At 41.1% G+C, this 24,542-nt stretch overlaps 1 protein-coding gene across 2 annotated transcripts in view; it reads right to left on the bottom strand.

Annotated features, from left to right (window-relative positions):
* The window catches only part of LOC148032257 (uncharacterized), a 120,903-nt gene that overhangs the window by 42,725 nt on the left and 53,636 nt on the right, over positions 1 to 24,542 (bottom strand). For both annotated transcript variants that reach the window (XM_087682909.1, XM_087682908.1), the window contains exons 2-3: positions 12,319 to 12,389; positions 12,124 to 12,219 (exon numbers count right to left, since the gene is read on the bottom strand). In XM_087682909.1, the coding sequence (XP_087539035.1) occupies positions 12,124 to 12,219; positions 12,319 to 12,389 (167 nt within the window). The remainder of the gene's footprint in view (positions 1 to 12,123; positions 12,220 to 12,318; positions 12,390 to 24,542) is intronic.

Below are 24,542 nucleotides of genomic sequence, written 5' to 3'. Positions count from 1 at the left end.
ACAACCCAATTATGTAGTGGATCTCAGATGTACTTGGTTTGCATCTAGGGTACTACATGCGGATAATATTCCTGCCATTGGGATCACTATTCGGTGTACTAGTCACCATGAATCAATATGCATATGGTATGGTTTCCACCTAGGCTGTGAAACTATACATTTGCAAGGTTGCTAGCATGTATGGAATACAAGAAATGTACATTTGGATGTGACGTACATTTGTAAGACATGTATGGGATGCATGGATAGTATGCAATGTACATTTCCAAGTGATGCAAAAGAAGTATAATTGCATAAGTTACATGTACGTAGTTGAGGTATGCTTTGCATGACTATCATGTGGTATATCATGGTTGTTGGGTTTTGCCATGTGGATGCATCACTTATGGTTCTAACAGTGGTTACGAATCCTGTGTATGTATTGTAACTCGTTTAAGTGACTGGAATTTCATACACCAAGGGCATGCATGGTTAAGCAATAGGCGCACATGTTGTTTAACTACGATGCCAGCATGTATTTCTAGTAGGGAAAATGGATGCTTTGGCACATTGCAATGCAATCAAGGATGATTGCGATGATTTCAAGGGGGTGGTCTATCGGTTAGAAGTGGATGCAGGGATGAAATAGTGGAAAATTGTTGTAATAGACTACTTAACAAGAGACAAAGAAAAGAGAAACAGAAACACTACAAAAGAAAAGAACGCTACACAAAGAACTTAGAAGCAAAGAGATACTCAGGAAATGGAATCCATATACCAACATATGAGGCAATACAAAACCAATGTGAGTCACCGGCTATGAAGGCACTAGCACATGCTTCTCTCCCTCCACCACAACTTATCAGATGATGAATGACAGATGACGCATAATGATTGTGGAGAAGGAGCTTGAATAAATAGGCAAAAATAATGCCATAAATGATGTCTAGTCGGCTAACATAAAATGCCATAAACACTATCAAAATGACAAATAAAAAAATACTTAAAATATCTAGGATGTGCCCAGTCCTCTTTGGCATGCACAGACTCAACCATGAACTGACATATCTCCTAACACTCTCTCTCAAATCATGGGTGATCTAATACAATAGAATATAGAATGATAATATCCCATCATAGTACAGACAACAAAGAGTACCAAAGTAGAACCATGGATACCCAAGTAGTGGGTGCACAAGCCACCACCAAGATTCCTCGGAGAGAATCTAATGTCGATGTCAATCATATCAATGCCTAAAAACAAAGAAGAATCATAGCAGCTCTCAATATCTGTCAATAATGTCTTACAATAGTATACAAGACTAGCCTATCAAAAATGCCTCTGAAGATATGTGACCATGGATTCCCCAGCTGCCAAAGTTTCTTCTCATGTGAGCTCAAACGAGGAGCATAACTCTCTCTGTGTCAAAGAACCAGCTCATCATAAACCTGGATATCAATCCCAGCTCCAAGATTTGAACCTGCCAAACTTTGGTCAATGCATCGGGGAGAACCCTCTCAGGAACCTATGCACCCGTATACCTGTACAAGTGAGGCTCTCTGACCCCATCGCACCACCCTCTCACACTCCCTCTCTAGCATTGGAAAGTTGTGAGGGATGACCGCATCATTTGTACTATCACCTTGGAAGGAAGGCCCCTATAGCCATCGTCGGGGCCACATAGTTGAAGCCTAAACCTGGACGTGGAGATGAGGAAGACTCGTTGAGAGCATTGTCACCCTTCATCACCACCCGCACTTGCTCCAGTCATAAAGCTACTAAAGTCTTGCAGTCCTTCCAAAGGTAGCCCTTGCCACAATAATAGCACGGAGACTTCTTTTGCTTCTGCCATATGGCACTCCCCTCTCGAAACTAAAACATCTGAAGCACCAAGAGATAGCATCCACACAAAAACCTAAAGTTAAACACGGCAAGTCTCCAACATAACACTTGTATATGAGAAAATAATGTCCGCATGTTGACCATCAAGAGGAGATGTCGAAGGAGCCACGAGGGGGGAGATATAGAGAAGATGAAATAAGCAAGGGATCTTTAGGGAGAAAAGTATGCCAAAAATACAAACTCATGAAAATTGCACCAAGTTCAAAGCAGTAAAGAAAGCACATAGAGAAAAGATCAATAATAACCAGAGTATAGCGATGGGAACACGACAACCAGATGCACATGAACCCTCTCTAAAGCTAAGCAGTGTATCACAAAAGGAAAATACAGATCAAACATGGCCAAAAAATAGCCTGGAACCTAGCCCCCAGCCTTGCACAAAAGCAAAACAGAAAAATGCAGATGCTGATTAGGAAACACAGACAGTAGCTGCATTAAATCTAGTCGACTTGTAGGAAAAAAGGTTGCCTCAGCCTGCTGTCCCCAAAACGCAAATTGGAAGGATTAATAACAGGTCGCCAACCCTAAAACAGCCCCAAAAATCTGTAAGCACAGATGGGAGACTGCAAAACACTAAGAAAATAGCAGCAGAACAGGCCAAAAATAAGCAAAAGATGGTTGCTAAGGCTGCAAAGCAGGCTAGCAGTTAGAAACAGGTCCAATCAGCAGACAAAAAGTCAAAACTCAAACCTGAAACAGTGTAAAACAGCAGCACGGACAATGATCCTGCAATCTGATACCATGTCAAAAGTGGATGCAGTAATGGAAGCATGGAAAACTACTGTAATAGACTTCTAAACATAAGAGACAAAGGAAAGAGAAAAGGAAACACTGCAAAAGAAAAGAACACTACACAAAGAACTCAGAAGCAAAGAGATACTTGGGAGATGCTATCCATAAACCAACATATGAGATAGTACAAATCCAATATGAGTCATTGGCTGTGAAAGCACTAGCACATGCTCCTCTCCCTCCACCAGAACGTGTCAGATGATGAATGACAAATGATGCATAAATGATGACTAGTCGGCTAGCATAAAATGTCATAAACACTATCAAAATGACAAATTAAAAAATGCCTAAAATATCTAGAATGTGCCCAGCCCTCTCTAGCATGCATAGACTCAATCACGAACTGACATATCTACTAACACTATTACGAGGATGTAAAATTTTATTGCTTTGCTTAACATTTGATTAAAAGTTAATAATATGTGCTAATGTGACTTACACATGAGAGGTGCAAGTTAATTATTTCATAGTGTGGGACCTAGAACCCCAAAATATTAGTTGAAAAGTGTAATAAGTTACATCTAACAAGTACTAGGTGGTAGCCCATGTCAAATTTTGGCCTAGACTAATTTATTGGCCGCTAATCTCAATGGTGAGTTAGAGACTAGGCATTAATTAATTAATTAATGCTAGTCTAAGGGCTAATAATTGCTTAAGGATACTTTAAAGACAAATCGGCTAGTGGAATGATTTTCCTAGGTACTATAATAATTATTAAATTTCTCTCTCAACAACATTCTCTCCCATCCCCTAGCAATCTCTCAAGTTATCTCAACAAAATCCAACCATTTGAGTCATTTGAGGTAGAGATATTGGAAAATCTCTTATGTAAACCCTAATTTCTACTGGGTTTGACAACCACCTTCAGATGCATTCTCAGAATTAAGGGCCTAAAACTTACATTTCAACAACTAAAATTAAAGAATTTCAAGGAGATTCCAGAGGCCAACCAGCACATATCAAATTTGGGGCTTAATTTATCTTTCAAGGAGTAGGGTGTAGGCCAATCCCCAAGTAAACCAAGGGGCATATAGGTTTGAAAGCTTGCTAGTCAATTTTGACAACAAGAAGCACTTGGATTAGCGGAGGAGATCAGAGAATCTCAGTCATACTCCATAAGCAAATGGATTAGCGGAGGAGATTAAAGAATCTCAGTGATACTCCATTTGCAATAAAAGCTAAATAAATATTACAAGGGGCATCAGTTTTGGGGCCAACTGGCTTGTCCATTGTCCAAGATTAAAGAGGTAAAGTGTACATTTTCAATTTATGTGAATTTTATGCTTGTTGTAATTATTATTGATTGCCATTACCACCCTCTCCAAGGAGGAAAGTTGGTTTCATATTATCTCACACTCTCATCTTCCTAGCTCTTGCAGTAGAGTACCAACAATTGGTGGACTTCAGTTTCGTCATACATGAGTTGCAGGCCTTCAAGCATTCTCTGTTGTGTACACTATGTCTTTCTTCTCAGATTCTATTCGCTACGCCATGTAATTTTTTACATGGTATCAGAGCCTATGGGGGCTCTAGGGATCAAAGAGTGCGCAAGAGGCAAAAGCTTCAACAGCAAAGAGGAACGATGTCATCTTTCGGAAGCGATTCGAGCGCATCAGGAAGCGGTACAGGAGGTGGTGCTGCTGTATCAGCTATTCAGCTATTCAAACACTGAGGATTCGTCCACCAACCTTCAGCAAAGATAAGTTAGATGGTACAAACTACACCTTGTGGAAGTTCAAAATTACAACTATCCGTGTTCTTATAAGCTTTTGGAGACTATGTTGGGGACTGACGCAGAACCACAGCCTACCCCTGACCCATCAAATTCTAGTGTGATGATTCCTCCGAATTCAAATCTTCTACGAGCTTGGAAACAAAGGAATGCAGATGCATTGTGCACCTTAGTTACAAGTTGTTTTGACAGTGTTCTGACATTGATTCAGCATATAACCAAAGCATCAGAGGCTTAGAATGTACTGAGGAGTCAGTATGAAACGCGAAACCAAACAAGAATTCAAAACTTGGAGAATCAACTAGCAACACAGAAGTTTGTTGAAGAAGAGACGGCTAAAGCATTCATCACTGGGATTAAGAATCTAGTTGACCAGATGGCTGGCGTTAGGATACAAAAGACTAGCGAGGAGCTAGCGAGGAGGTGTCTTCGGATTTGTCCACAAAAGTTTAATGGACTAGTAATTACCCTTAATACTCAAGTAAGACCTCAAGCTTTGACTTTTGAGGAGTTTTGTGCATTATTGATGGAGGAGGAGTTGAGGCTGAAAGCCCGAGAAGGAAGCAACAATGGAGATGTTGCATACTATGCTAATCCAAAAGGCAAAGGTGGTTCCTCAAAATGATGGTGACAAAAAGAAGAAGGGTGGTGAGAAGAAGTTTCAAGGAAAGTGCTTTTGCTACAAGAAGAAAGGGCATGCAATCACAGATTGTCGTGTCAAGAAGGCAGATGAAAAGAATAGTACCCTTAAAAGTAAAAGGAAAGAGACAACCAATACAGCTAAAGCAGAGTTGGAGTTATTCATGGCGACCATTGAGAAAGTGTGCTCCTCCGCGCAAAAAGAATCTACCACTGACTCATGGGTGTTGGATAGTGGGACCTCCCGTCACATGACCAACAAGTAAGATCTATATAGTTCTATGAAGCCTCTACAAAAATCCATCACTGTGATGGTTGGAAATGATACAAAATGCCCTGCTACAGGAACAGATACTATTTATTTTGTTGCTACAAATGGTGAAGTCAAAAAGCTTTCAAATGTGTTGTATATTCCTGAAATTAGGAGAAATCTATTTTCAATTGCTTGCATAACTAATCTTGGTCATGAAGTGAGGTTCAAGAAGACAAGTGCAAAAATTCTTGACAATGCTAGCAAAGTTGTTGGCAAAGGAGAAAGAAGGAACAACCTATAGCTAAGTGCTCTTACAGCCAGCGCTAGAGTGGGCACAAGTAAGCTTTGGCATGAAAGATTTGGACACATCGGATTTGCAATGTTGAAGGAGATGCACAAGCAAGGTACAGTTGCTCACCTACCTGCAGTAGAGTTGATGCATGTTGACTTGTGTGGTAAGATGCCTACACAGGCCTTGGGGGGATCTTCTTATTTTATGATGATTGTCGATGACTATAGTAGGAAGATATGGGTGTAATTCCTTCATGATAAGGCTCAAGCTTTTGGTAAGTTTAAGAATGGCTAAAACTTGTTGAGAATAAAACAAAGAAAAGTGTGAAGAAATTTAAAACAAATGGTGGCGGTGAGTTCAACTCAAAGGAGTTTAAAGACTTTTGCAAGAGCAAAGGGATCAGACATCAATTAATGACACCTCACACACCTCAACAGAACAATGTTGTGAAACGCAACAATCGCACCATTGTGGAGATGGCAAGATGCATGCTAAAGGGCAAGGGATTGCCTAACCATTTTTGGGTTAAAGCTATTAATACTGCATTCTACATTCTAAATCGGAGCTACACAAAGACTCTCAAGGGAAAAACACCTCATGAAACTTACATTGATAAGAAACCATCTGTCTCACATTTCCAAAATTTTGGATGTGAATGTTATGCAAATGTTTCAAATGAGAAGAGAAACAAGTTAAAACCAAAAAGCAGAAAATGTATCTTCTTGGGTTATAGTGATGAGCAAAAGGCTTACAAATTATATGAGCAAGAGGCAAAGAAAATTATCGTGAGCTGTGATGTGGTATTCAAGGAGCAGCCGTATACAGTGGAGGAGGAGAATGCAAGTTCTTCCACTTTATCATCAAGCGAAGAAGTAGTCCAGTATGAACCTGTCCCGAGAGTTGTCCCTATCCTTAAGGAGGAGGAAGCATCATCTTCAGATGACAAGGAAAAAGTTCACCAACCTAACAGTACCCCACCGGAAAAGCCATTACCGCGTTGGGAGAAGCAGTTCTATAACCACAATAATCCTATGTCTACATCTGTTGAGGAGAAGGCAGACGGACCAAGGAGGTTTCAGAGAATAGAGGAGCAAAGGAGGGCTTCTACTCGCATAGCATAGTCAATATGGCCTTGATGGCTGAGATTATGAGAGAAGTAAAGGAGCCAACTGACTTAGAAGAAGCGCTTGCAGATGCAGCATGGAAGGCAACTATGCAAGCCGAGTATGATAGCATAATGAAGGATGATACTTGGGAGCTAGTGGATCAACCGGCAAAGCGGAAGATTATTGGCACCAAGTGGATCTGGAAGGTAAAGTACAAGGCTGATGGTATCTTTAAAAAGTACAAAGCTAGACTACTTGCACAGGTTGAAGGGTTTGATTTTTAAGAGTCATTTGCCCTAACTGCTAGAATGACCACTATTCGCACGGTACTTGCAGTGGCCACCTACAAGCGGTGGCCAGTTACCAAATGGATGTTAAGTCAGTGTTCTTAAATGGTGACCTCAAGGAGGAGGTGTATGTGGCTCAGCAACCAAGGTTTGAGACCCCCCATTCTGAGAACAAAGTGTATAAGCTGAAGAAGGCATTGCATGGGATGAAACAAGTCCCCAAAGCATGGTACCAACGGATAGATAAGTTCTTTTTAAACTTAAACTTCAAAAGATGTGCCTCAAATGCTAACTTTTATGTTTACATGGATGGTGAAAAGTCTGTAGTGATTGTCCTATATGTGGACGATCTTCTTATTATAGGTGACTATGAAGATATGATCAACCAAACTCGAAAGGCTTTGAGTTCTGAATTTGAAATGACAGAATTGGGCTTGCACTATTGTTTGGGGATTGAAGTCTTGCAAGAGCCAAGAAAGATCTTCATCTCTCAGAAGAAGTATGCGTGGGAGATCCTGAAGGCATTTGGCATGACCGAGTGCAAGAAGATAGCTACACCTATGGAGGTGAATGCAAAGTTATCCATTGAGAATACATCAGCACTAGCAAACATTGAGAGGTACAGGAGGTTGGTTGGCTGATCTACTTGTGTAACACCGGACCAGATATCAGTTTTGCTATTGGTATTTTGGGTAGGTTCTCAAACAAACCTCATGAGAGTCATTGGAAAGCCGAGATGCGGGTGCTCAGATACTTAAAGGAAACTCTTGACTATGGTATCGCATACAGTTCCGGAACTTCTCTTGTGGGGAACTGTGACTCAGATTGGGCATGAGACAATGATTCCAAGAAGTCAGTTTCTCGTTATTGTTTCTCTTTGGGTTTAGGAATTTCCTCTTGGGTTAGTAAGAAAAAAGCAGCCAACTGTGGCATTGTCTTCTACCAAAGAAGAGTACAAGGCATCTTAGTAGACCAGTTCCACTATCCCATCCGCTCCATTCTCCTCTATTGGACAGTAGACCAGTTCCACTATCCCATCCTCAATCAAATCACGCACATAGTGATACTGGATCTCTATATGTTTGGTTCATGCATGAAACACCGGATTTTTGGCAATGGCAATGCAACTTTGATTGTCACATCTCAGCATAGTTGGTTCTTCATTCTGCACTCCTATATGCCATAGGATCCTTCTCAACCATACTCCGAGGAGATAGTTCACCTGCGGGTGGACATTGAGAGGGGGTGTTAGATATGCTCAATGCCCCACTCTCATAAGGTGCCACCAATGATCCATGGTGCTCAAAGTTGTAAGGCCCCCATTATGAGGAGAAGCCATATGTGAGCCCGGATATTGGTTGAGTCCTGACTTGTATGTCAGATGAGGTCTATGTGACTAGATGGCAAAAAGGTGACCGTTGTGGGTCTAATCTTTGGGTTAGACGGAGTAGTTAAGCTAGTAGCAACTCGAGGCACATTGCATGGAGTTGCGAGGTAAGGGAGCTATCAGGGGCCCTAGCCAACGGTAAAGGAAATATTCCCTAGCCAACTAGTGGAGGTGCACATGGAAGGTCAACAGACACATGGAAAGTTAACAGACACATGGGCATATGAAAGGTCAATAGACACATGTGCACATGGAACGTCAACAGGCACAACCTACATGTGCATATGGAAGGTCATCCTTCATGACCCCCTTCACATCCATCTATCATCTATCTTTCACTCAGTCAGAGTTGTTCTAGCTAGCCTTAAGCTCTTCACCTATCTTCTGTCTAGATCGCCATCTAAGCTTCACAGTGGAAGTGCACAGGTGGACAGAGCCATCTTTGTATCAGTTGTTTGGAGCTAAAGAATTTTGTTATTCTCCTCTTATATGTTGTGTACTCTCTATCTCTTTCTCAGATTCTGTTCACTGTGCCGTGTAATTTTTACATGATTAACAACAAACTTTGCCTCCTCCTAGATAACATCCTCACTTACATTGAGGTTACAAAGTGGATTAAGGACTTTAGACAGAGGATTGCAGTGGTACAATTTATCTCCTCCCCAAACGGGGTACTGATTGCTCAATGGCATCCAATCACCATATTGTCAGTGGCCTATAAGGCACCGGGAAAGATGATCAACAATAGACTTCACCCCCTCCTAGACATCATTCATGACACTCAAACAAGTTCATCTAAGATCAGAGCATCCTGGATGGCATCTTCACTTTCTTTAAGGCTACAAAGTGGGCTCATCGCTTTGGACAGAAGATTGCAGTACTTCTCCTGGATTTTGAAAAGGCCTATGATAGGGTTGATTGGGGCTTTCTGGAGGATGCCACAGCCTAGTAATGCTTTCCCTAGCAGTGGATCAGTGGGCTCAGCACTTTACAGGTCAGCCAACTGCAAGGAGGGTGGAAGAGTCAGGAAGGGCAGCCCCTTGGCTCAATATCTCTTCCTGCTCTTAGCAGAGGTGATGTCCTACTTCCTTCACCAAGAGTCAGCTGGTTGAAGGGCCTCAGGCTTCTTGTGCGAACAGAGGCAGAGTTGCTGGTGTCAGCATCTGCAGATGACACTGTCTTGTACATTGTACATTGAGGATGATGTGCTGATGCTAGAGAGAGTGCAACTAGAATTGGAGGTTTTCTGCACCGCAGTTGCAAACTCTACAAATGTAAGTTGTATCTATTCTGTCAGCATGTCTGCTAGGTGGAATTTTCCAAATGTTATTTGCATTTATCAATGGGACTTTCTACAAACTGATCTCATTAATTCCAAGCTTTTTCCACACCCAACTGCAGGTGCAAGACTGTCGACAAGGCCTGCATACAGCCTGCACCCACCCGATAATCCCCAACTAAAATTATTGCTGTGTATCCATAAGTTCCTTGTCACAACCTCCCTGTATGTGGTTGAAGGTTCGTAACTGAACTGCAAGTCCACATGGCACCCTGAAATGGCATTGAACTGGATGTTGACTGGAAGGCACTCTTGAAACCCTACCCATCTTTAAGTTACAACAATTACTCGTCTTTTCAAGACAAAGCAGCTTATGCTTTGTCTGTTTGCTAACATCTTGAAGACATGCACTAGCTCAACCCCAGTTGTGAAACTAATGCAAAGTGATTACCTCAACCTATGTTAAAAGAAAGAAAATGCTAAAGCTTCATTCATCATTAACGGTTTCATAGTTCCATGGGAGTCTCTCAGTTTGAGAAGGCAAGGTTAACGAAGGATATAGGAGAAGTGTCAATTCACTATGCAACATGTAACCTTTTCCAAGTCCATAAAGGATCAAATATGTTGCTGTTCAGTATCCCCTTAAGCATTATCTTCATTTGTAAAAATGGTGTCGATGATGGATGATGTCTGCCTTAAGCTCAAGCGTAGCACATAGTCTAGCATGTTTGAGAAACTTTGATGGCTTTTTAACGTTGGTGAAAGTCAATCTTATATGTAACCATTTTACTTTTTGCTTGTTTTTCGTCCCTGTCAAGATAGCTCCCTCCATATGCTTCCAGCCACAGTAGCTTCTCCAATAAGTTTTTTCACCAATAGCTTCTACAGTAGCTTCTCCAGGAAGCATACCTCCATGGTAGCTTTTTCAATGGTCTTAAGCTGGGTTCTTTTCGAAGTAACTTCCTTAGGTTCATCAAGAAGCTTCCACATTAAGTTCCTCAAAAAATCTTCCACATTAGGGTCATCAAGAAGCTTCCTTTCACAATAGCTTCATTAAAAGCCTTCCTCAATATTCTGTCAATGATGAAGCCATTTGATGTCAACTCCCCTATTCACCTTCAATTTTAAGTACAATTGATCCATTATGATGCCTATATAGAAAAATCTCTACACCCAAAATTGCTCTCTTTCAAAGAAGAGAAAAGCCTAAGCTTTGATGCTATGGAACTTGGCAGGGGATGCAAAACATGGGTAATGCTCATAATCATACTTAATCAAACCCAAACAGAGCAGTAAGGAAATAACTCGGAGGAAAAGATCTGGATGGCAATGAAAATAACTGTACAGTAAGGCGGGAAGGGCCCACCTCCCTTATGAGAAGAAAGGTAGCTCTCTCTTCATTGAGTTCCTCAATCAAGATGCCAGGCAGTTCTAAAATTCTGAACAATATATATAAAGCAAAGCAAGAGAATCTGATGGAAAATTTCCTCCACAGGTCAGCTGTATCTCCAACAAGTTGAAGTGATAACAGGCCCACAAGGCTTGAATACAACCCATAGTGATCTTTTCAGAAATCTTATCACAAAGAATCATCACAGAATGAATTTCACAAGCTTAGAACAACCTTGCCCCACCAGAACAAAGCATCAATGAAAAAAATCTGACACAGATAGCTCCACAAGAGTCACGACTTATAAAAAACAGAGTTAGCAACAGTCTTGCTTGAACAATGTACAACTGCACAAGACAAACAGTAGCAACAATGATGCAATCCTCTCTTCACCTAATAAAGAAGGGCGGTGCGGAACTTGGCTGAAGTAGAGCAATGATAGTAGGCCGACTACCCTATGGAAGAAAAGCTCAAGACAGTCTGGCCTAACAAAAATGAAGCCCTGGGCAGCTTGATCTGGCACTGACAGATCAGATTCTCTAATGGCTTAATTGATTAGCAGTCGTGTGTTTGGCGTTTCCAAATATTTATTCCTACTTTCTAGGTTTGGTTTTCATTTAAAGCTATTAATGGCAACAACTAGCATTTTCAGGGGGTATTTCTTTGAAAGAAAATGCACTTAGCATTTTAAAACCAACCTAAGAGAAATGAAGTAAAAAACATAAAATGCCTTCATGTAGCTTATCAGAAGTACAACGGCAGAGCTGAAAACAGCAAGAGACAGTTTGGACTAATATCAACTTTTTTGACCACCCCAAACCTCTCTAAATTGAGGCCAGTCAGCTCGATATTGAATTTGAAAGCCTACAGCTTGTATTTAACGTCTGAAGCTGAATGATAATGGCTAATTTTAATCAATCATTCTCATCACAAACAGCAGGAGGAAAGCTTATTTCTGCTACAGAGCTGACTCCTTCCATTTTCAGGCTACTTATAAACTCAAAATACAAACTGCAAAACAATATGTGAAGAGGTCCATGCATTAGCTGACTGATATGAAACAGGAAAAGTAGTGAATGCATACGGAGAGCCACTGCCACAGCACGTTTTGCATCAGCTTGCCCAACAATAAAGCGATCCAGTATTTCTACAACCTTTGCAGGTGTCAAACTTGAATCACCTGACATAGATGCATCTGTAGTTTAGATAAGGGTTTTGCATTAATTTAAATCAAAATCACTCTAGCTTGTAAAGTAGGTCTTTGAAACAGATATCAAACCTGCCGAAGCAACATGAAATTCAACTTCTGAAGTCTCCACAGTTTCAGCTACTCCATCAGACTGTGCAGAGCTGCAAGCATTTGTGATGATGTGAGGTAATGATTGCTATATCTATGGAGCATGGGCTTCACATGCACTTAGATTATTCATGGTATGATTAATTCCATACATTCAATCTGCATCTGTGCATCTGTCCTCCAGTATTTTACATGTATGTACTATTCATGTATGATACATACATGCATGCACAAATAGATAAAAATGCAAGCACTTGTAGGCAGAGGCAGGCAGGCAGGTGAGCATTTATTTATGTATGGAGCAATTGCAAATATGTACATATATTGATAGAAGGTGGCAGGACATGAGACATAGGTAGGTGGATGGGTACATGGGTAGGTGTTTGTTTTCTATGCATGTGTGTATGACCAGCTGACTTAGCAAAATGAATGGCTGCCCTTGGTGTACGTTAATTAAGCATTCCAAAAAAGTAAAATGTTGCAACAAGTCTATGGGCTGATGTGTTGCAAATAGGATTGCATTGCTTTGATATGGATGGTTTGGGACAGTCGATTAGATAGAATGGACATGATGAACTAAAAGGTATGGAAATTGTTTGATGGGTCTTTACTTGTATATATTGTTTGCAACAACAAAATGTGTTACCTAATTGAACTTTGTCAATAAAACAAATATAAGCAATAACATCCATCCAAAAAACACTTGCTGAATTCAAAGGTTGATATCATATTTATATTAGATTCAGTTATACACAAGGGTGGACAGCCCTCGATCACATAGAAGTGACCATCAATCTCAAAAGAGATTACATGAGATTTAGAATCTACAGAAAATAACGAAGATCTATACAAAGAACCATGGCATGCCAAGGATGACATCCACATAGTCAAAGCTCATCAATCAGCAGTCTGCTCAATCAAACTATCCACCGACAGCGGCCAAACAATCCCAATATCCATACCCGTGCCCTTGTGAAAATAAGCTAGGTTTAGCACAAAGAAAACACAGCATGTATGAACAGGACTAAAACACGATAACTCAAACAATAACACAAAAGTGCAAAACACAAAGACACAAATAGAAAAGAAAGAGAACTATGAAATGAATGAATCAAGGTAAATGATGGAAAGAATGTACAAGATGCTCAAGGGTAGAGCTGTCAAACAGCAAGTGGCTCTTGTGGGAGCAGCATGAGGGAGTAGTTGGAGTGTGACATCCACTAAAGACAGATCCCGAGTGTTGTAACCACTAGTCAGGGCTGAAAGAATGCTGAGAAGAGAAGGGCAATAGGCTGGTAACCAAACTATAGTAGTCTAGAGGCTCTATCTAGCTGAACACAACAATGTATGCCCCAAATGTCCTGGAATCTGATCATCCAAGGCTGAGAATAGCCAAGTGACTGCTGAATGAGGGTGAGCTGATGCAGAGCGGCCTGCTCAGCATGAAATGTTAGAAGTGGGTGCAGCAATGGAAGTGTACAAGATTGTTGTAATAGACTACACAACATGAGAGAAAAGGAAAAACACATTGACGTGGATGAATGAGGTCGGAATATAATGCACAACATTTTGAATGTTCAGCTCGGAATTAACTATGCCAAAGCTTCTAACCAGCAAGTTGTTATGCTTCAGCTGGATATTGAGAAGGCATTTGATCATGTCAGCTGGTCTTTCTTGCGGCAATTAATGTCTACAATGGGTTTTGGGCCTCGTATGATTTCTTTGGTTGATATCATCAGTCAGGGTGTTGTGGCCCGTATTGCTCTTAATGGGGGGATTACGGAGGAAATTGCCTTATCTCGGTCCCTTCAGCAAGGCTGTCCTCTCAGCCCTTTGCTGTTTGCTTTGGTAACTCACCCCATGCTCTCATTATTGGAAGTTGGCAGCTCACGGTGAGATAGTTGGCTTAACTCTTCCCGGGGGTGACCAACTTGTGGGTCAATCTTTGGCAGATGATTCTTTTATGTTCCTTAAGGCGGATCGTATTAATGTTAATCGGGCAATGGTGGCCTAGAATCTTTTTGCTTTGGCATCGGAACTTTACATTAATACTCAAAAATCCACCCTTCTCTCCTGTACGGAGAATGATCTGCAGGCCTTGGGCTGGATTGGAATTGTGATCACAATGGGTAATATAACCAAACACTTGGGATATCCTATTGGTGTGAAGGTTGCTCCCCGAGCCTTGCTGAATTGAAAGGCCTCCCGAATTCATGACGGGTTCATGTACTCGAAATCCCAAAGTTGGACACTACATGTTAGACTAAAAGTGGCTCAATGCATTATGATCAGTATGATCTCATTCTTTTTGCCATTGCTTCCTTGGACTAAGAAGTTCGTTTTGGATTCGGTTCAACCTATCAAATTTATGCTCTGGAAAAAGAAAGGCAATCGTTTGGGGCAGGTATGGATCTCCTAACAGCATGTGACCACTCCGAAAAGGATGGGGGGTGCAGCTTTGCTAGATGTCAATTTGTATATGGCCGCTTTGAGGCTATCCCTGTTCCAGAGTCTATGTATTCAGTGTCATCCTTGGTCAAACATTCCCAAATTCTTCAAAGAAAAGACTGGCATCTCTCATGGTAGCACGGTTATTCATGCTTCCTGGTGGCATGCGCTTAATTCTACGAGGCCTTTAAAGGTCTCCCAGTCTTTTCTCCTTTCTCATTTGATAGCTTCCTGGCAAGAGATGCTTCATTTTGCAGTTTGGCGTCCCCCGGGTATTCATAAAGAGGAAGATTCGCAGCAAGGAGAAATACTAGCTTCCTCAAGGTTGTTGGATTAGCCACAAAAAGATTTGCAGCGAGACAAGTTCCATTGGATGGCTAGGTTGGGGTTGAAGACAGTCCGTGATGGTGTTATTCCTGGGCAGCCCCGTCTTTATTCTTTTAGGCGTATTCATCAGTACTTTAGGGTGCCTTGTGGATACAGGAACATTTGGTCATCCATACAGGGCAGTCTTCAGAGGTTCTTTCCTTTGCCTATATTATAGCCATTGGATCCTTGGCGTGACTGGATGATTGTGCTTCCTGATGAGTTTGGGAAAAGGTCAGCTAATCAAATATATCATCAGATGGTGGAAGCCAAGAGATGGGTCATGGGGAAAGTGAATAGGTTATGGCATTGTAGGGACAATAAAAAAAAGTGGCGGGAAAGATTTATCCATCTTTGGAAGTCTAAGGTTCTGTATCAGGGAAAAGTGTTCATGTAGCGGCTACTCATTGGGGGTCTTCCAAGGAGAGAAGTGCTCCGTGCCCGAAAGATCTCTCCTGGGCGTTGTGTTTTCTGCACTGTGTGATGAGACATTGCTTCACATCTTTGTCTCCTGCCCTGTCGCGCGACAGATCTGGAATTTCGTTTCCTGTGTGTGGTCCTCGGTGACTCAGCACCACCTATCAGTTTGTTCATGGATTATGGAAAATATGTCCTCTATGCCCTCTTTGAGTTCAGATTATTCCTACCTGTTTCATTTCCTTAGATGGACAACCTTGTGGTATATATGGCGTACTCGCAATGCCTTTATTTTTGATTCAACATCGGGCATCCATGGACATGTGGCCTGTGTGCGTGGAATTGTGTTATGGCAAATCTCCTCTATGATGTCAGAGGACTTGGTTCCTCCAGATATTGTTGCTCCTTGGCTGGCGATTGTTCGCTCTACTCCAGCTATTCCTTCTATGTGATCTATTAGTATTGTTCATGTAATAGGTTGTTCTGATTGTTTTGAGAGCCTGCAGGCCTCATGCAAATATTAGTTACATAGAGAGTGAGAGAGATAGAGTATGTTGAGTTGATGGTTTGATGTAATAGAAAGTAAGAGATACAAAGAGAATGTTGACCTGATGGTCTGATGTAAATATTCACTATCTAATTCAATTATCTTCATTAAAAATTTAAGAAAAACACAAAAACAAAGGAACATTGCAAAAAGAGAACTCGGAAATATGCTTAAGAAATGGAATCCATATACCAAAGCCGAGGCAATCATGTACAACAATGAGTCAATGGCTCTACACTAGAAGTCAAAGTCTACATATGAATGATAACTGAGGAGAGAGCCCACAAATAAATAGGCATAAAATAATGCCTAAAATGCATCAGGTGAGATAACATCATAATGGCCTAGAAATGCAGTTGGCCACCAATAAATGCCACAAACCAAAATAATAAGCACCAAGAAAAAGCCTAAAATAAATTGTTGTGCCCAACCCACAAATACACATGCACAGACTCACTCATGAGATGACTAAGTTCCTAACACCCTCTCTTAGATTAGGGGTGATTTGATACAATGATAGTGATATCATCATAGTCCATACAACAAAGACCACCAAAATAGGACCATGGATACCAAAGTAGTGGGTGATCAAGCCACTACCAAGGTGCCTCAAAGAGAACCTATTGTTGATGTCAAACGTACTGGAACCTAAAAATAGAGAAGAATCATAGCAACTCTCTATGTCTGTCAACAATGTCGTGCAACGGCATACATGGCCATCTTGTTATCAATGCCTCTGAACATACGTGATATGGATTCCCCGCCTTAAGCCAACAAACTACCAAAGTGTCCCCTCATGTGAGCTTCGACTGGGAGCAAATCTTGCTCTTTGTCAAGAAACAGCCCATCATGAACCTAGATGCCAATACTAGCTCTAAGATTTGAAAACCTACTAGACTTTAGACATCCCTCTCTGGATCCTATGCACCTGTAGAATAGATAAGCCTCACCTGCGCCACCTCACCACCTTCTCACACTCTCCCTATGGCACTAGACACTCCTAAGGGATAACCGTATCACCTACACTAGAAAGTAGCAAGAGGAGTTGTCAAGCCCTTCCCCTCCTCATCAAAAGATGATCCCTTCTATGCCTTGCTAAGGGATCAGAGTTGGAGTTCGAGAAGGGCGAGGAGGACTCATCGAAATAGTCCATATCTTGTTTCTTCATCTTCTCCTCCTCCTCCTCCTTCCTCCAAGCCACTAACTTCTTATAGTCCTTACACAAATGTCCCTTCTTACCATAGTGATAACACTAGGCCTTCGACTTCTTCATATCACCCCTCTCTAAAGCTGCAAATGCCTCATTATGGCCACAATAGCGAGATGCCAGCCTTTCAATGATGCCTCATGCTCGAGCAACATCAAGTGCATATGTAAAGCTAACTAGCAATGATGATGTCTAGGCCTGCAAAGCATTAGGCACTCCAAACTCTGGAGGGAGCCTATAGAGCACAGTCCCCACAAGATGAGCTTCTAGAAGTGCAGATTGTATATACTGAAGCAAATCATATACCTATGTAACACAAAGAAAGAAAGACTAGATAGTCTCCTTTTGTTGGAGCTATCCATAGAGAGTCACTACACATATAGTCAACAAAGCCTTGTAAAACATCCAAAGCTTCTTCCATACCGTTGAAGCTACTCTGCACGAGATCACCATTTGGGAGAACCTCTTTAGAGATGTATAGAAAAAGACCAAATACATATGGGCATCATCGGAATCCCATGTGAAACCAACATTCCTTCTCAGAGAGGGTGGTAATTGAGCCTTGTAAAACATCTAAAGCTTCGCCCATATTGCTAAAGCTACTCTACACGAGGTCACCACTAGAGAATCTCTTTAGAGATACATAGAAGAAGACCAGATACACATGGGCATCATCAGAATCCCATGTGAAACCAACCTTCCTTCTTGAAGAGGGTGGTAATTCCTAATCAAGCACTTCATTACAACAATCAATAAATAATCACAAATTGAAATGTACACTTTACCTTCAAATTCTTGGACACTAGACAACCTCTTGACCCCAAAATTGACACCCCTTTCAGTATTTCTTTGATTGTATTGACTAATGGATTGAGTACAAGCTGAGATTCCACAATCTCCTTGGCTGATCCAAAAGCCACTTGTTGTAGATGCAAACAACACACCAAATGGGCCAATTACCTTGATGAAATTATGCCAGTCATTTGTTTTTAAGCTTGAAGACTCGTGCCATCCATGGTGAATACATTCTACAAGGGAGCATTGTATCTTGTGGATATGTGGATAGATTATATTTTGTGATTGATCATATTAATGTCCTCCGATGTTAGCACCCATGGTGCAACTATGTACACTTTTGCCGCTTGAATTTCACCCACGACTTGCTCTAGTTGGACCCCAACTAGCCAAATGTTGCCCCATATTCACAATGGTAGTCTTGCATCTGAATTCCCCAATAATCTCACGAATTTCAAGTACTGAATTTAGTACACAATGCCTTCTTCTGATGGCACAGGTCCCGAGGTGATTGCTAAACCCTAATTTCTGCAGAAATTTAGGATTTATAGCGCAATTTCCTCTGTTGTCCACCAAATCTAGCAGGGATCTACTCCAAATAGCTGAGATAAGCTGAGATCTTCTGAGAATTGACTAAAGGAGATGAAAGAATGACAAAGAGAGAATTCAATGTACAATGCCTTCTACTAATGGCACAAGTCCCAAGGTGATCGCTAAACCCTAATTTTTGCAAAAATTTAGGGTTTACAGCGCAATTTCCTTTGTTGTCCACCACATCTAGTAGGGATCTACTCCAAATGGTTGAGATAAGCTGAGATCTTCTGAGAATTGACTAAAGGAGATCTTCAAAGATTTCTCATGCAGAAACCCTCCAATCTGTCTACTACATGTTTCAAACAATAAAAGAAAAGCAGTTGTCTCTAGCCTGGGAGCACTAGAATGCTTTCATCAGCTAGTTGATGATGTCGCCTACCCCTGATACGCCTTCTCCTACTATGGTCTGCTTGTTGATAGATCTAGATAGCGGTCACCTAATGTCATCTCCTGTTTCTACTCAAAAAATGGACCAGCAATCTTCTCTCTCTCTCCTTCTCTAGTTGAAAACTAATCTGAATGGCTGAGACTAAGCCTGAAAAACTTCAATTTGAATGCGTATTTTTGCTAAGTGGCAGCCTTCTGACCCAATTTTCCAGCATTATCCAGCCATTAAATCAATTTTCAAAATTAAATAATTCTAAAAATTAATTTCAACCTAGCTAGGCCATTTGCAACCTAGAATGGTCCCCAACTTTTGTTGACCCTTAGATTGGCATTAATTAATTAATTAATGCTAGTCCCTAATATCACCTCTGACACTTTTTGGCCAAAAAACTGACCTAGAGTCAAAACTGACACCAACTAACCACCAAAGCCCAGCTGGCATAACTTGTTACAACTTTTGCCTTTGACACCCACTGCATCCTTGGGGTCCTTGGTCTATTATCATGAAATAATTGCCATGTACATCACATGTGCTAAACAACCTTACACATTTGATTAGTGACTTAATCAAATGTCATTAGCAAGATTAAAGCATCTCAAAATTTCACGACCCCAGTACAAACCTCCCTCTTGAAATCCCTACAATCGTCCTCCATTGCACGGCATTGTGTCAAAGGAAAAGCATATTGCACTGGAATTTCCATAAGACATCACAATAACAACATTGGTTACTATTTACTTATAGCAATCATTTCTTGTGTGTCCCTTCTTGTTACAAAAGTAGCATTCTACATCCTTTTTGTTACATGACTTGCCTCTTGATTTACCTCTCTCATAAGAGTTTGCCCTAGCATTTAATCTTCCTCTCACCATAAGTGCTCTAGAGCTCTTTGACCCTAGATTGTTCTTTCTATTTACCTCCTTGGTGAGGAAGAGTCTCTCAACATTAGCACTTATGAGACCACCTGCGATGACAAGTGTAAAGTTACTGATGGGTCATGAAAGTATCCCACCTCTTAGGCAAGGCAACTAACAACATGGTCTAATGGCACATTCTTCTTCTGCAAAGCATGCAATGGAGATGTAATTTCAACAAACCAGCGTACATACTTCCTGTAGTAAAAACACAAACCCAAAAAGCTGCAGATTTCATGAATATTCTTCAAAGGTGATCATAAACGTATTACCTCAACCTTAGCAAGGTCCATACAAATACCATCAGCCGATACAATATGCCCCAAAAAGTGGATCTGATGAAAAAGAATTCACTTTACTTGTCATTGCTAACCAATCTATGCTTACGCAACTCATTGAACACAATGTCGAAGTGCTTTCTATGCACTGCCTCATTCTTTGAATAGACAATCGTGTCATCAAAGAAAGTGCCCGTAAATGTCCTATATGGCCTGAAAATGTGATCCATCATCCGATTAAAAGTGGCAGGAGCATTCCTAAGTTCAAAATGCATGACAAGAAACTCATACAACCCAAAAGATGTCCAGAAAGTTGTCTCGAGCACATCCTCCATTAGGTATATTTGATGATATTCACTTTTTAAATCTATATGACTAAAAATGGCTGCTCCTTGCAATCTATCCATAACATAATCGATCCGAGGGATCGAAAACCAAATTTTTATCGTGATTTTGTTCAAAGCACAATAGGCAATGCACATACGCCATGAGCCATCCTATTTCTGCACCTAAAGCATTGGAGAACAAAAATGAGATGAGCTAAGGCTGAATAAGTCCTTTTTCTAGCAACTCGTTCACCTAACTCATAATCTCCATCTAGGCTCACCGACTCTATAGGGTAGCTTATTAGGTGGGCTACTTTCAAGGATAAGATCTATGTTATAATCTCACACCTTTCAAGTGGTAACTGCCCTAAAAGTAACTGAGAGAAGCAATCGACGTACATTTTTAAAAATGACATGCAATCCTTCTCTTTTTTTTTTTGCAAATAAAATGTGGCTGATTATATGCGATTCTTCTCTAACTTAGAAGTTAAACATATTCCCAAAATTCTCACCATCATCCTTATCCTTAGTAAAAACCAAGTACGCTGAAATATGAGTTTTCATTGCTCTAGAAATAGCAATTGTAAATACAACAAGGACAGGTTCCCCTTTCAACTTTCCATCAAGTGTGAGTGCCTTTCTCTTATGCTGAATAGTGATCTCTTTTCAATATGAATCAATTACTACATGCATGCAGTGACACCACGCTATACCAAGCAACACATCACAACCCTCAAGAGGAGCAATGAAGAACTCTTTCCTGTCCACATATCCCTATATATACAACTAAAGCTTTCCAATGAGCGGTGTGACAGGCTCGGCATGGCCTTTAGATGCCATTCAAACTTCTCCCATCGGTCCCATCTCCTCCTCTCTGATGCCTAGATGGGATGTCATACCAATAGAGATAAAGTTGGCTCATACATTATTATCAAAGAATATCAATGCCTATTGATCCCTAATTTTGCCCCATGCTCTGCATGACTCAATAGCATCATCATTGGGCTGATCACTAACAATATTGGACACCAATCCCACTAATGTTTTGAGCTTCTTTCCCTTAGGATCTATCTCTTCCTCTAGTAGCTGAAAGCTTATCTCAATGGCTGAGTCCAAGCCCCAAAAACGTTTTCTCATTTCACATGGGTTTTTTTACCAAGTGGCAGCCTTCTAAACCCAATTTTCAGCATTATCCATCCATTGCTTCAAATTAATTTCAACCCTTCTAACCCTGCCCAAAATTAAATATGCCCATCCATAATTAAATTGACTAGGCTATTTGCAACCTGGAGCAGTGCCCAAACCTCTATTGACCCTTAGATTGGCAATAATTAATTAATTAATGCTAGTCCCTAGTATCATCACTGACACTTATTGGCCAAACAACTGTAGGAATCGATTAGGCACGAAGATCAAGCCAGACTGTCGTATGCGCAGTGAGAGACAGAGAGAGAGAGAGAGAGAGAGAGAGAGCGAAAGCAAGCAATGTAGAGTGTGTAGAGTGTGAGCACGTTTTTGGTGCAATGACGAGTGTACCACTTTAGGTTTTTAGATAGATATATATATGCAAGTACAATGTGCTAAGGGTGTGTTCACACCCGTGCACATATAAAAGGCACGATGGCCCTTTATTTCCAACCACCTCCCGCCTAAAGGCAATGTGCCTTAAGAGGAGAAAAGAATCAACTAAGTATAGGTATGTACAAAGTTGAAATAAATATATCTATCCAACTCCCATCATCTGTCAGCAATGAGCAAACCGCTCTGTTGTAAGGCCCTTTGTGAGAAGGTCTGCAAGATTATCATTTGTATGCAATTTGACAAGCTCAATACTCTTGCTATCAAGTACATCTCTAATGAAGTGGTATTTCACCTGTATGTGCTTTGTCTTTGCATGAAAGATAGGATTCCGTGCTAGCATGATAGCACTCTGACTATCACAATGGAGAACAAGTAACTCTGTGATGCCAAGCTCTCCCACTAGACATGAAAGCCATAAAGCCTCCTTGTATGCCTCAGTGGCAGCCACGTACTCTGCCTCTGTAGTAGACAATGCAACACACTTTTGTAGCCTGGAGATCCAAGAGACTGCTCCTCCTATGAAAGTAAACACATACCCAGAAGTGGACTTCCTACAGTCCGCATGACCAGCATAGTCTACATCCGTAAAGCTAACAACAGATGCCTTCTGCTTTCCAAAGCAGATGCGCAACTCCTTTGTGCCTTTGAGGTATCTCATAATACCTTTCACTGCATCCCAATGCTTCTTGCCAAGGGTTGCCATGTATCTGCTAACCACTCCCACTGCAAAGGCAATGTTAGAACGTGTAGCAACCATAGCATACATCAAACAGCCAACAGCTGAAGCATATGGTAGCTTGGCCATTTCAGCCTTCTTATCATCAAATGTAGGGTTGTCCTCTGCACTAAGTTTCACATATGGAGGCAATGGAACCCCAATGGTTTTCCCCCCCTCCATATTGAAACGCTGCAAAACTTTGGAGATACACTCCTACTGAGATAGATAGAGTAAGCCTTTCGATCTTTCTTTGAGTATTCGCATGCCAAGAATATGATTTGCATCACCAAGATCCTTCATGTCAAAGCTGCCATGAAGACTTTGATTCAGTGAGTCCAAGGCATGAGCATCCCTGCCAGCAATCAACATGTCATCAATATACAAAACCAAGATAATTAGATTGTCATCTGCTGCCTTCTTAGAATACAAGCAGTGATCCACTTGACTTCTATAAAAGCCTTGGGACTGCATGAATGTATCAAACTTATTATACCATTCTCTTGGTGCTTGTTTCAGCCCATACAAACTCCTTTTGAGTTTACATACCATTTTTTCTTTCCCTTGTTCAACAAACCCTTCAGACTGCTGCATATATATGTCTTCATGCAGATCACCATGTAAAAATGCAGTCTTTACATCCATCTATATGAGCTCCATATCCTCAACTGCTACCAAGCCCAAAATGATTCTCAATGTAGTCATCTTGACTACAGGAGAGAAAATCTCATCAAAATCAATTCCATGCTTCTACTTATACCCTTTTGCAATCAATCTTGCTTTGTACTTTGATGAGGAACCAGAAGTAACCTTCATCTTGTAAACCCATTTGCATGGAAGGGTTTTCTGCCCTTAAGGCAACTGCACCAAGTCCCAAGTGTCATTTTTTTCAAGAGATTCCATCTCTGGCAGCATGGCTTTATACCATTTCTTGCTGTCCTGTCTAAGACGGTTCACCACAGTCTGTCAACATGATATAATCAGCCACATTAATTGCACCAGGAACAAACTTGACAAGTTGTCTAGTAGCCCTAGACGATCTCCTAACCCAATGGTCATTGTTTGCTGGCAGTTCATGCAAATTTCCATTTTCAGCATGCTGTCTGGCATTTCAGCCTGCAAATTAGCATTAACAGCTTGTTGTCCTGCATGTTCCTGCATATGTAATGGCTCATTTTCATGGGCAATAGCTGGCTGATCATTTCCAACATCATTTCTTACATTTACAGGTTCATTTACAGCAGGTATTTGCTGCTGTACAGCGGGCACATTTTGCTGTCCAAAAGGTATTTCTTCCCGGAATACAACCCTACGGACCTCCTCAGTCTTTTTGGGCTGTTTGTGCATGCAATTTTCCCGAAAGATAACGTCATTGCTGTATACTACTTTCCTTTTCTCAGGATCCCACAATTTATACCCCATTTCACCCTCGTCACCATATCCTAGGAAAATGCAATTACAAGACTTTGGCTCAAGTTTGCTGTATTTTCCTTTACGAATGTGCACAAAAGCCTCGCAGCCAAACACTTTCAGATGAGCATATGAAGGTGGCTTGCCCGACCACGCATTTTGGGGAACTCCCCCCCCCCCCCCCCCCCCCAAAGACCTATTTGGTGACCGATTAATCAAG

The sequence above is a fragment of the Lygodium microphyllum genome, chromosome 8 (assembly GCF_053477565.2).
Source record: "Lygodium microphyllum isolate KBCC chromosome 8, Lygodium_microphyllum_v1.1.10, whole genome shotgun sequence".
NCBI lineage: Eukaryota > Viridiplantae > Streptophyta > Polypodiopsida > Schizaeales > Lygodiaceae > Lygodium > Lygodium microphyllum.
The sequence above is the reverse complement of the archived record's forward strand: the minus strand, read 5'-3'. Positions and strand labels throughout refer to the sequence as shown.